Below are 13,991 nucleotides of genomic sequence, written 5' to 3' on the forward strand. Positions count from 1 at the left end.
TAGCATAAAAACATCATATGCCTTGGTGGATCCTTCATCCTCTCAATAAACTCTGTATGAACTCTTCCCTTTTTATTACTTTTATCAATACCCATTTACTTACATGTCTGCTGAGGTCTGTCTGATATTTCCACATTCCTTTCACTAATGGCAAGGAATTGGAAGGTAGCTCAGTGACTTCCTGGGAACATTTTCTCGTTTTCAAGCACAGAGACCTTGAGTTGGACGCTTGTACAGTAGAAACTCAAAGATAGAATATGCTTATAGAGAGGAGGTTACTGGCTGGCCAGATCCAGATGTTTTGGAGAGAATCTTCTCCACAGCATTGAGTTTCACTGTTGGAAGGATTGCATCTTATCTTTCAGTGGACAGGAGATAGCCAGAAGATCCAGGCAGTCTTTCCTACCCCAGGGTCATTTCAGCTAGTGCTGTTCTTGACAGAACATGTGAACATTGCTTCTGATTCCTTGGTGGCCTTCTTTTGAGGCTGGGGGATACAACTCCCTTCTCTGACCTATTTTGGTCTGTCCTGGGATGTGTACAATGGCAGAACTTTGTTGCAGGGTGCCTTTCAGAGTTATCATCACTATGCAGATAATTTCAGGTTTCATACCTAAAGAGAAGTCTTGTTTCTGTGATTCTGGATTTCCCTTTCCTGGCTTGAGTTCTCCTGCTTGTGCTGTCTAGAGGAGTCCAGTGATATACAGCATGATTTTTTTTTTTTTTTTTCTTGAGAGAAACAAACTGTATGAAATTAAATTAGGGAAATACTTCATCAAGACAGAATAAATGCACTGGATGGCCACATTATTCTGATAATCAGTTATTGTTTCTTGAGTGATTTTTGTTAAAAGAGTAAAGTTCTCTGGTTGGTGATTTGAGGGTACTACAGAAGATGGATTCCTGTGAAGTAGGTACTCCATTTCTGAATGAAGTCTCTAATACTGAATTACCTCATAGTGTGCAAGTGGTTTCATTTTCTGATACAGCATTGCTTATCTTCCTAAACCAGCTTGTACTTCTGTAGCCCTAGCAATAGGCTTCTCCCCAGTTCCCCCCCCCAGACACTATATTTATTATAAGAAGTAAAGGTTTTGATTATGGGCTGTTTCTAGTGCTTGCAGCATTTTTATAGTGCATCTTATGTGATGCAGCACACAGGTGAGTTTCACCTTAACACGTTATCAGTGCTCCACAGCTGTGTGCTAGCATGAGCAGAGACACAGCATTGTAGTAGCATCTTCCTTGCCCTGTGCTCTTCCCTTGGTACTGAGTGTCTCCACAACCTCAGGAAGTGGAAGCACTCCCACCACAGTGTCTGTACCATTTTTAGCTCCAAAAAATCTGTGCCACAGTGTAGAAAACACTCTTCTTTGGTTGCCTTGGACACAGCAAACCACTGTGGTCAACAGAAATGAGGCTTTGTTTGTTGCACATTAATTTTGATTCTTCCAATTGTCACTTACTAGTTCATGCTTTAATATTTTTATAAGAAAGTAGGGTCCTGTCATGTGAGTGGTGCTAAGGCAGTACTTAGGAAGGATTGCTCGCTAGTCTTTGAAATCTTGTACATCAAAATAAATCTGAAACAGTTTGTAAATGCACATGGCCTCTGATTCCTCACGTAAGTGTTGGTTGCTACTGCTTATAGAAATGAGCCTCGTGACTTCGCTGGTAGGTGGCTGTCTAAGAATGGAAACAGCATGAACAAGTTGGCTAGGAAGTAAGGAGCTCAGTTTCAGTCTTACAGCCTTCCCCTCTGCCCCAAGTAACTTTTTAAATTTCAAAGCAGCTGGAGAAATGATCACTTTTAGAAATAAACTGTTTCATCCTCAGGATGATGGTGGTTTCGAGAATGGTGATCATTTGTATTTAGGAATTAGCTATCATCATCGGGTCTCTTGCATTCAGTATCTCAGCTGTAAAGATGGTTCTGAGAGCAGCTTGTGGTCCTGTCCTTAAGGTGAACGTTATGATGAGCAGCTGAACGTCCGTCCTACTTGGCATGCTGAAGCACAACTTGGGTTTTGTGTGGTTTTTTGGAAGAAACCAAAGCAAAATGTGATTACTTTTGTTCTGAGGCAGAGTGCCCATTTACATTAGAATTATACTGGACATGCCTCATGGTAGCAAAATAGTCTCTTTGGAGATTGCTTTTCTATGCTGACAGTATTTATTTGCATATTACTAATTTGACATTTAGTTTATGAAGTAAATGTAAATAATGAGTAGCTTTTGAACTGGTCCACAAGCTTAGCAGCTGTCTCCTTTCAGCGTGGGGAAGAGTTCAGAGAATTTGATCATGACTTTTGTATCTCTGTCATGCGTTAACTACTTCTCTTTCTGCAAAAGAAATGGAGTTTGGCTTTTGCTGGGTGAGTTGTATAAAAGCATTAATGTCAACTCCATGAAAGCTGCAGAAAGCCAGAAAGGTACCGCAGTGACAGGAGGAACCCTGGGGAGGTGCGTGTTTCTCCTTTACCTCTTACCATAAGTAACTTGCTTATTAACAACCACATTGGATACAGGTGCTGTTTTTTTAACAGTGCTGACAGTGTCTGAAAGTAATTGGTTCCTCTGGGATAAAATAGGAATATGTCTTTTTTTTTGTCTTGGCTCCATAAACTAATTATCTTATTTTCTTTGAACCCAGTAAATAATTCATTGATACAATGTAAATACACTGATTACCCAAACAAGTGTTGTGTTTCTGTGAAACAGACTTGAAATACTGATGATACCCCATGGAAAACATAGTTTTTTGGGTTGGGATTGTTTTGTTTTGTTTTTTGTTTAGTTTATTTTCTATATTCCTTAGTCACATCCCTCATTTGTAACCTTGTCATTATTTGTACATTGTGGCTTGGTTGTTGGGAAGCAAAATACACATTTATAAAGGAGACATAAACAACAATCCTCTCATAATATTTATGTTTTGAGAGTTTTCACAATTATTATAGTAAAGAATAAAGGAGATAATTTCTCTTTATAATCATTCTCATATGTTTATTTGTGAACAGCATTTCTCCTTTCAGAGGCTTCCTAAGACAAGTCAGTATCTGAGTGATGATGCATTAGTGCTGCTTATGCAATTGAAAAAAAAAAAAGAAAAATGGGTTTAGAAGGTTATAACAAAACCAAGCACGGTCCTTGGGAATGCCTGAAAAAATGGACTGGGATAAAAGGAAGTCTGAAATTCTGAAAAAGAAAAAACTACACCTTCCTGTATTTTAATTTGCAGCCTGCATCTGATAACTCAAAGCAAGTTCAGATCTGATCCATTGTGGGGTGATGCAAATATCTCTATTGGGGTTTGTAAAAATGCCACAGCCAGTGAGGAGGAGAGAGGCCTTCTCCAAAGTGCAGTCTAATCGTTAGGATTTTAAACATTGAGGCTTGAACAGCTTCAGAAATAATGCGTTCCTGCAGCACAGCGTCTTTTCTTTCTCATTCCAGCTTCATCTATAATCAAAAGTATATAATTAAGCCTAAAAATAAATCTTCCAGAAGGGAATATTCCAGAAATAGCTGTTCAAGTTCTTTTATGCCCAACTCCTGCTAAGATTTATTCAGCTGATTAGCTTTAATCAAAGGGGAAGTACTACTGAAATCAATGAAGCAGCTATGATGCATAAGGGTGAGTTTGTGGGATCAGATCCGATTCCTGTTATACACAGGAAGACCCCTTGAACGGCGTGCAGCAGGATTGCCACTGCAGTATGCAGATTGAACAGCATGAGGAAATGGAGCATGTCCTGTGAACTTCGCTCAGAATGTTGCTGAGATTCTGATTTTACTTCTTGGAATGAGGAGCTGGTGGTTTGGTCAAGTCTCATTGGAAGATAACAGTTTGCATGCAGACTGTCATTTTGAAAACCATGTGTTTTCTCCTGTTAGAAGACAAATGTTACGGTATTTTGTGTCGTAATAAGTCTTAGTGCAGTGTGAGTTGTTTCACATCCTTCACTATCAACGTGCAACTTCTTATAGTTCACAAAATTAAACATATGCATTGACGTTTGTCCCTGTTGGGATGTTAAAGGTTATTAGTGTAATTTTGCGCTGTAAGTGTAGGGTGAATCTCAGTTAATGACAAATGAGAGAAAACAATTTCATCAGCATTCTGAAATGGGTGAAAAGTTATTTTCACTTCACTGTTCAGTGTCCTGCATTTTCTCGAGTGTTTGATGGTTCTTTTACAGACAGGAATCTGCCTGATGCCCAAAGTAACCTTGGATTATGGGGGGATGGCAAAGGTGAAGATGAGCTGTCACCTGAAGAAATACAAATGGTAAGTATCTCTTGTGTCTTACTCTCCATTTTATTACATTTTCTGCTGTATTCATACGTGTGAAAGTAGAGACTCACCCAAATTCATTTTCAACTTTCATTTTATGCAGAATGCCATCACAAGAGATACCTTTTGCATATGGCTTCCTGGTTCTTCTGGTAGCAGTTAATATTTAAAATTGCTACAAAATACTTACATGGAGCCATGAAATGAGAAACAACTGTTTTTCAACAACTGAAATTAAAATAGTTTTTACAATTAGTTATGAATTGGTTTTTTTAGCCAGGAAACAATAGAAGTCTCAGAAAAAGCATTTTGAAACTTCTGAAAGAATAAAGCATTGGCTGTTTTTTTCCGTGGACTATTTCAGCAGCACACCTTAAAGAATTACACTGTTTAACTATGAAGTTATGCTTTATTCCTTTTTATTATTATTTTTTGGATTATCAAAGTCAGATTGGTTTACTAGAAGGAATAGCAACAAGCTTTCTGTCACAACAGAATCTCACAGATTCTGCATTTCTTTTCTCATGGATTCTTTTCTGCATTTCCCTGTTATAAGCACATTTATGTCTTGTTTGATCCAATTCTACTTCCAGTTGAACAGAATTCCTGACATAGACGTGATTGCTGGCAACCTGTCTGTTAGGCTTTTTGATATTCCCAAAATTTCTCATTTTGAACATGGCTCAGAGTTCTTAGAAAGCCCCCCTCCATTAGCACACGTTGCCTTTTTTCTATAAAGAAAGAAAATCTGATTTATAACTAGCCAGTAGATGTGCCATTTTCAAAATTGTGACTTTTACTAAAGCAAAGGGCTGCTGCAGCATGAGTATGTGAAGCTTCCTTGGCAGTGATTAGAGATGTTCCCAAACACAGTATGCATCACTCTTCCCGTCAGAGATGAGTAAGTTGCACATAATTATGGTATGGTTTGTCAGAGAAAAGGTACTTCAGAGGCTGCGCTTTATGCTCTCATACTGTTCTTGAGTGCCAGTCTGAAATCTAAAGGTTTAGTCCTGCTTTCCTTTTTCTCTTTAAAAGAGAGTTCTGTACATGTTATCAGCAGTCCTGGCTGACCGGGGAGAGATAGCGGTTGACTGGAGGTTAGCAAATGTGATGCCCTTTTATGAGAAGGGCCAGAAGGAGGATCTGGGGAACTACAGGCCCATCAGCCTGACCCTGATGCTGGGTGACATTATGGAGCAGATCATCTTGAGTGTCATCAAGCAGCATGTACAGGGCAACCAGGTGATTAGGCCCAGTCAGCATGCATTTACAAAAGGCAGGTCCTGCTTGACTGACCTAATCTCCTATGACAAGGTGACCCACTCCGTGGATGAGGTAAAGGCTGTGGATGTTGTCTACCTAAACTTTGGTAAAGCCTTTGACATAGTTTCCCGTAGTGTTCTGGAGAAACTGGCTGCTCATAGCTTTCATGGGTGTCGTTTGCTGCGTAAAAAAAATGACTTTCTAAAGGATAGAAAAGCTCTACAGAGGGATCAGGATAGGCTGGATCAGTGGGATGAGGCCAGTTGCATGAGGCTTGGGGAAGAGTGGCTGGAAAGCTGCTCAGTGGGTGCTGATTGATGGAGCTGAACATGAGCCAGCCTGTGCCCAGGCAGCCAGGAAAGGCCAGCGGCATCCTGGACTTCATCAGCAATAGCGTAGCCAGCAGGACCAGGGCAGTGACCATCACCCTCTGATCATCAGCACTGGTGAGGCAGCACCTTGAATCCTGTGTTCAGTTCTGGGGTCCTCACTACAAGAGAGACATTGAGGTGCTGGGGCAGCTCCAGAGAGGGCAGTGGAGCTGGTGAAGGGCCTGGAGCACAAATGTGATGAGGAACGGCTGAGAGAACTGGGGGTGTTTAGTCTGGAGAAAAGGAGGCTCAGGGGAAACTTTATTGCTCTCTACAACTGCCTGCAAGGAGGTTGTGAGTGGGGATCAGTCTCTTCTTCCAAGTATCAAGTGATAGGATGAGAAAGAAACTGCAGCGGGGGGGGGTTAGACTGATATTAGGAGAAATCCCTTCTCTGAAGAGATTGTCAAACATTGGAACAGGCTGCTCAGGGAATTAATTGGTGGAGTCACCACCCTGGTGGTATTTATAAGATGTTTAGGTGTGGCACTTAGGGACACATAGTTTAATGGTAAACTTGGTAGTGTTAGGTTAATGGTTGGACCTGATGACTTAAAGGTCTTTTCCAACCTAAATGACTCTATGAAGAGGGCAGGTTACAGTGTAGAAACTGCTGTGTTGGTTTTAAATTGGAATGTATTGTGTCAGATCATACTTAGCAGTTCTCAATCATGATTCCGTGATCCCTCCTCTGGGTAAAATAATGAATTCAAGCCCCATCATATCGCTACAGCAGCAATTTCTATCAGTATTTTACCCACAGGAGAGAGCTTTACATTGTTCAAAGTGGTTGCAGGACTATGGTATGATTTGCGCAATAAATTTCAGTTTATAACCCTGAGTACAGGTATATTAATGGTTCTTACAGTGAGCGTCTTCTGGTTGCATTGGGTGACAAAAAAATCTGTCTCTGCTGTTTAAGTAGTGAAAATATCTAATTTTCTGTGACTTTATCTTTTTTTGTTTGGTTGGTTTTGTCTTAAATTCAGATGCAGTACATGGAATGACTTACCTCATGGGATATCAAAACAGAACTGTGGTTATTTCTTGTATGCATTAGACTTGCAGAGGTATCTTAAGCAGTTTGTCACTTTATGCCATACTTAGGTAACAATATTTCCCTGCCCTAAGGGACTCCTTTAACAATCATTGAGCTATTCTGATCACTGGAGTTTGGTTAATGTCCCCATGGTGGAAATCTCTTTGTGACACACTGGTATGTGATCTGTTCCGAGCTCTAACCTTTTGTTCAGCTGACTGGTTTAGCATATCTTAACTGCTGTCTGTGTGCACCAAGCGGTCCATCAGCCATGACTGCACATTGCAAAGATCACTTAGTGGTTTAAAAGGCAATCTGTGACAGTGGAGCGTTTTAAATATCAAAGGGACTTCCTAAAGAATGCTTTCTCAAGTGGATTTGTGCTATTTGTAAGGGATTAAAATCATTCACTGCCTCTTTATTGAAAATTTGCTTTCTAAATTAATTACCTCAGTTTCACTAAGGCAGCAAAATAGGGAATTTTTGGTGCTGAGTATTTGTGCAGAAATACTTACCCCTACAGAAGTCAGAAAAACAATTACAGCTTAGTGGCCCTATTTAGTCACTTGAGGACCAGCCAGTGTACTCAGTGCTAAATCCTGTGGCTTTCATTGCTCTGTTCTGAGGTGACTCCTCAGGTGACTCACTAAAACCAGAGACATACAGTGAACGTAAAGGAGTGCACTGATGAAACAGCTTTTACCGTCTGCCACTGTGAAGCAAATATCACTGTATTGGTCAATTATATTGATACATGTAATTATGTATATCTGTAGAAGGAGTCACTACAGCCAGCAGTGACAATGACACTTGAATGTGTTGCAACACCGACACTTCTATATTTAACAAACCCACTGGTGTTTAGTTGGCAGTCAGTGGGAGTGCAGGGAGCTCTCAACTTGGGGGGCCAGGCTGCTCTACCCATAGTAAAGGTAACAGCGCCCAGTAGCTGCCCTCCTTATCTGTAAGCTTGGACTCTCTGGAGCCCTGTAGCCAAGGCGAGGTAGCGGATCTTGCCAGTCAGGTAGACAGTGAACCTCTAGTATGAAAAGAAATCCGTATTTTAAAAGGAATGAAAAATCATTTTTAATTATTCTTCATGACATTAATTACCTATGTCAGACTGTGAAGACAACCTTTTTCTATGAGAGTCACTGTTTAAGCTTACCTGTCATTTCACACTCACTTGTGCCAGATTAAACCTACAGATTCCTGGTTTTTAAGGCAGTAGCCATTTCCCATAAGCCGTGCAGGTTGACATTTAATTTGCTGTTGGCAGAGGGTCAGGTACTGTTCCTCTGAGGCCCTGATGGGCCTAAAGCAAGATGAAAACTGTTACAGCACAAAGTGGGGAAGGGGGGGGGGGGCGGGGGAGGGCAGGGCAATGGTGATGGTGTGGGGCATGATAAGGAGCAATGAAGGTGAGGGTCAGAAGGTGGCTTGCCTTCTCTCATTCTCTTGCTTTTCTGTGTTGCCGCAGCAGTGCAGAGTCCTGCTCAGCTCCTGCTCCTTAATATCCCTTAAGCCAGCCCTATCATCTAGTCCTGTGGTGGGATTCAGTTTATTAACCTGCCAGAAAACTCAGGAGGAAAAGTGGTCAGTGAGCTAAGGTGTCACAGTGTGAAATCAGATGAGCAGCAGCACTTGCTTGGGATTGTGCATGCGGGGAGGGAGAGGAGCAGGACAAATTCCTCAGTGGCTGCACTAGATCTTCTTCATTGCACCCTCAGCAGCGTGCACACGTTACTTCTCTGTTAATGCTATGGAAGTACTTGATATGGCAGAAGTTTCAGGTGGAACATTCCTGATCACTTCCAGGGAACCACATCAGAAGCCACACAAGCTGTGTAAGGAAGATCAAGAACTGGGGTAGAGATGCTGGTGGCACAGCCGGGACAGGGAGGGGGTCACAATGGTGAGCCAAAGGTGGCCACCAGACATGGCACTGAATAATGTTAGATGTACATACTGCTACAGATTGGCTCCGTGCAAGCAGCTGCGGGTCATGTGAACTGCATGTCGTAGCCACTGACTTTCATGTTTCATCTTAAGGATGAACTGTGGTGTTTAAGCTCCTTCGCAGTAGTGCTTCATTTCCAGCTATTTCAGTAGCGCTGCTCTAAAAGCAAAATGCCCATTTGCCTTTCACTGATGTAACACAACGCTTGCTGTTCCCATAATCCATAATTCTCTGTGATTCAGGCCTTCTCTTCCCCCCTAGTTCGCTTTGCTTTTGTCACAAGATGACAGTTCTAAATACTATTTTCTCTGGGCAACCCCTCCTTTTTTGCCAGCTCAAATGTCAGGTGTTTGTTCAGATAGTGAGCAGTTCCTGTTGCAGTGACTGCAAACCCAGTCAGACTGTGAGCAGTGCTGCTCTGCTGGTGTTCTGTTGACAACACACTGCTCTGTTAAAAAGGATGAGACCTTGCAAGGTGACCACAAGGACTGCTCCACTGGTGCTGCTAATGAAAGTGTAACATGACTGGTTGATGCCAGGATCTCAGTGTGTTATGTAGGCTGGCTCAGAACAAGGAGACTAACTGACCTAGAACAGGGCTTGCTGTCCTGCACAGCTCCGTTGCCAAACTCTGCATTCTGAATCCTGTTTCCTGGTATTTGCACTGCTGCATTTCCCACTCCACTTTGCCAGAGTCAGGGAGCAGGTCCTGTTTCAGTGGAAACCTGTATCCTATGTTTGTTTCTGTGTAACCACATAGACAAGGTCTTTGTCAGCTTTGTGAGGAAAGTGCGGAGACCTTGTTGGTTGTGGGTATACTGCAAAGGTCAAGCTGTTACTGAGGCTTTGGTCATGTTGAACTGGTTGGTAGAATACCTTGAATAAGCTTTACGTGCCCCCTCCAGAGACGGGCTTGTGGCCCCTCTGATACAAGGTGCTCTGCTGTCCCTGATGGCTGAGGCAGGCCACAGAGCTCCCTGAGCATGAGCTGCCTGCAGCCAAGTGGCCAAGCTGCCAGACTGTGAGATGAACTCACTCAGTACCTCTAAAATCCCAGTCAGGCTGTCCTAACTGGTTCTTTCTAAAACACAGCCCTTATGGCACAGCTTTCAGCAGGCTCCACTACACCAAGGGATACCTTTTTCAATTGTATTTTGTCTGTGCAGGTGTTGTTTCAGCAAACCATGTCATCGTACTTGCTGCATGATGGCTTGTTCTGTAATGAATCCCAAATGAATCAGGCAGTCAAGTACATCTGGAAAGTCAAAGCTGATTTTCCTGTATAAGGTCTCTATGCTGTATTTGGAAAATGTAGTGCTAGAATTTTACTAAGGCGTTTCATTCATTACTCATGAGTTTTAAATGGAAGAGGTCTACTGGAATAACTAAAGCAAATGTATTTGTGAAGTATGAAGTATATATATCAAAATATTGTATATTGTAGCGAAATCTAAAAGCTGTTCATGTCACGGGCAGTACGTGAGTAACGTGAAGGACAGTGCAAAGGTGTTACGAAGAGCGTCACATGCTTGAAAAGCATCACATGCATAAAGCGCATGACAAGCACTCAATGGCTTTCCCTACTCAATGATAAAGAACGTATTTCACTCACTGTATTTGTCCTTCCTTCAAAGTAACGTGAGCAAGTTAGATTTGGGGTTTGTTTCACTGAGGGGAGGAGAATGACAAGTGTTACAGGGACTAATTACAAACAAGCAGATTCATATGGTTTATTTAGACAACTATCAGTAATTCCTGAACATCTTTCCAGTTGGGATGTATTGTAAATAGGTTGCAAGGACAGGTGGAGGTTGGTTGATCTGGGGTGGGTACTGAAGAGGGGTTCACCAAGACCAAGTATGTGAGCTCATGTGTGTGATTTCCTTCTTCCAGTTCGAACAAGAGAACCAGAGACTCGTTGGTGAAATGAATAACCTCTTTGATGAAGTCAGGTACCGTTTCCTCTTACTTTTGCTGTGCCTGATAGTCCCACAACCTGGACAACCCCCCACAGGGTGCATTTGTGCAGGATGCCCGGCTGCGGGAATGGCAGTGGTGTGGTAGGGGAGGGATCCAGGAAACCAGCCGTGGGAGTTCACACATTGTGCTGTCCCACAGGTGGTTCTGAGTGACACACAAACCGTCCAAACAGCACTGGTTAAATTCGGAAGGTTTACATTGACTCGGTTAAGTTTCAAAAGATGACGTTTTCCATTTGTACCATGTTTTGCACTGCACACGCAGAGGGAGGTGCAGTCACTGACCCCCAGGAAGGCACCTGTCCCAGTGGGCAGGCTGTTTGCTCTCTGTGTGCTGTGCAGAAAACCTGAGCGGGTAACATGGAAATGGATTTTGGATTATTAGTACTAGGCAAGGGGAATTCCACACTTCACAGTAGGACATAAAAAGGCTAGGTCAGAATGAACCACTTACAGTTCACCATGGATTTTGTTATGCTAGATGAAAGATGGACCATAGGTGGAATCCTCATAGCGAAGGGCACTCTTCGGCAATTTCCAGGTGGAGCCTCTCCAGAGCATCCAGGGGGCTGGTGTGTCCCAGCCATGTGCTGTCATAGTGCCCATCACAGACTGTTGCTGTGGAGCTGCCAGTGAACAAAATGGTGGCCTCCTGGGTAGCCCGATCCCAGGCTGGAGAACCTGCATCTGCAGGAGCAAGCGATGTTAGCACTAGTGTGTAATGGGATGTTTCTGTTCTTTGCCCAGACAAATTGAAGGAAAAGTGGTGGAAATCTCCAGATTACAAGAGATATTCACTGAAAAAGTAATGCAACAGGTCAGTATACTACTACACCAGCAAATACAGGTGGGAGATTTTAGTGGGGGGGGGGGTGTTTTGGGCTTGGTTACATGCACGATGGGAGTTTAAGATTCCTTAATCTGTGATGCAAATGTGAAGGAGAAGTGTTCAGATTTTCAAATGCAAAATCAAGATATTTACTGTTGTTACTTACTAGTCTGTACTGGGGCTGGAAAATACAACATATGTGTTAGAATGATCCCTCTGTCCGAGAACTACAGCCTGGTAAATGGGTTATAGCATCTCATCTGGAAATAGTGGCACCTCTTCTAAAACAGCTGGCAAAAATTAGACAGATTAGATTTGGTTCTAGATAATTTGAAGACTTCCTGCTGGTCTGGGTGCTCTCCATTCAGACTCATGAAATCACAGGTAAAGAAATTACAGGTTAATTGTCTGTAGCTTTGCATCATTGAAACTAACACGTTCATCATACCAGATTTTAGAATTCTTCTTGTTGCCCAGGTATTTGGAGGTGTGTTTTTCCCCTGACATTCATCACTGTTTTTCATTTTTAACAGGAAACTGACATTGACAATATCCATCAATTAGTCGTGGGTGCAACAGAGAATATCAAAGAAGGCAATGAAGACATACGAGAGGTAATGTCTCAAAGTTGTGTGTTAAACTCATTTCTCTTCACTCTCATCTTTGTCCAAGTGCTGCTTTTAATGGTACCTGTGAGCTCACCCACAGCACTAAGCAGTGTGTGCTGGGGTGTCAAGGCACAGTTTGAGACACTTGTACAGGCTAGGGAGGGCTCTTGGTGGTAGTGCTTGTCTCACTGACCGTGACTGAAGGGCTCCACAGGCCAGCAAGAGCTCTAGCATTTACCTGGCCTCACTGAACAGAAGGACATGAGTTTAAGCACCTGTGGAGTTTGAAGAAAAGCCAAAAAGGTGTGGGGGGGTATTGCAGACTACAAATAAAGGACAGTGCTGGAATTGTTGAAGCTGGAGTTAAATGCTGAGGGTCAGCAGAAGTCATCATGCTGAACCCATTTCCCATGCTCTTAGCAAGCTAATCTATCCCACTGTCTTACTAATTAGAATGAAACGATGTTTTCTTTCAGGAACTGAGATTTCAGTAAAAACAGACTTCCTGAATTAGGCTGCTGGGTAAATAGCTGGGTTGTTTGGTTTGCTCCTTCCTGAAAACTCATCCTTGACTCACATATTCTGTGTTATCTACTGCTCAGCTCTCCTGCGATGTGAGACAAATGTGGCATGAACTCAAGTTGTCTTTGCCTCATTTTTCACAGCTGTAGTTAGTCTAAGTTTCCTAAACCACACTGAGGAACAGTAGAGAAAGGTGACAAATACAAAACTTTGTCACTTACAGTAATGCCTGAACTGCATAAAAAAATCAATTCCATGTGTAAATCCGAAAAATGAAAGTCAGGTCCCTGTATTTGCTGGTCTCAGTGTTAGGATGGGGAATCCAAGAAAATGCTTGTTCTGAGACTGAAATACATGACTGATGGTGCTAACCCTACTCCAGAAACAGTTGTTGGGTTTGGGGATGTTTTTAGGTTTGGTGTTTCTAGTCAGGCACTGTTCATTAGAATGGTGAAGGCCTGATTACTTCTCATCACAGAAGTTTACTTTTGGAACTTAAACTGCCCTTTATGTGTGTACATTTTGACGTAGTTCTTAACGTTTTGAGTTCCACTTAAAATGACCTACTTTAAGTTTTTGAGAGGAAGTTCAGCATGACAAATCTGAAGGGGTGCAGCCAACCTCACTTATTCACCTGAAACTGATGACAAGTTCTGTTCTCTTGTGGGTGAGAAGAGGGAAGCAGCTAAGGGCGGTCCCGGGTTGCCACTGCTGAAATGCCACTGTGTGTTTACTGGTGATGGTAACAGAGAACTTTTTCCTCACAGGCCATCAAAAACAATGCTGGATTTCGAGTATGGATTCTGTTCTTCCTTGTGATGTGCTCATTTTCCTTGCTTTTCCTGGACTGGTATGATAATTAAAAATACAGTGCTGTCTCCATGCTTTATTTGTAGCACTTTGGACACTGGTTTCAGTAGAATGGGGTACATGGCACACCTGCCTCTTCTATGAGGTTTTTCATACTGCTATGATGGGAATATCTTCCAGCAAATAAACATGTATATATCCATTAGTGCAGAGGGAGCTGATAGCGTTCATTTTAAATTCCTTTATCGAACATTAAAACACACTTAATCCTGCAAAGAACACAGAAACCTTTGAAGGAGCTGATAAGAAA

At 42.3% G+C, this 13,991-nt stretch overlaps 1 protein-coding gene across 3 annotated transcripts in view; it reads left to right on the plus strand.

Moving 5' to 3' along the window:
* The window catches only part of STX18 (syntaxin 18), a 64,563-nt gene extending 50,677 nt beyond the window's left edge, over positions 1–13,886 (plus strand). For all 3 annotated transcript variants that reach the window (XM_061379751.1, XM_061379750.1, XM_061379752.1), the window contains 5 exons: positions 4,203–4,291; positions 10,827–10,885; positions 11,660–11,729; positions 12,275–12,355; positions 13,639–13,886. In XM_061379751.1, coding sequence (XP_061235735.1) covers positions 4,203–4,291; positions 10,827–10,885; positions 11,660–11,729; positions 12,275–12,355; positions 13,639–13,734 — 395 coding nt within the window. In that variant the 3' untranslated portion in view covers positions 13,735–13,886. The remainder of the gene's footprint in view (positions 1–4,202; positions 4,292–10,826; positions 10,886–11,659; positions 11,730–12,274; positions 12,356–13,638) is intronic.
* The last annotated feature ends 105 nt before the right edge of the window (positions 13,887–13,991 follow it).

Source organism: Neopsephotus bourkii, unplaced genomic scaffold (assembly GCF_033783945.1).
Source record: "Neopsephotus bourkii isolate Nb327-2 ecotype Australia unplaced genomic scaffold, CSIRO-AGI_Nbou_v1 NB_1780, whole genome shotgun sequence".
In the NCBI taxonomy this organism is placed as follows: domain Eukaryota; kingdom Metazoa; phylum Chordata; class Aves; order Psittaciformes; family Psittacidae; genus Neopsephotus; species Neopsephotus bourkii.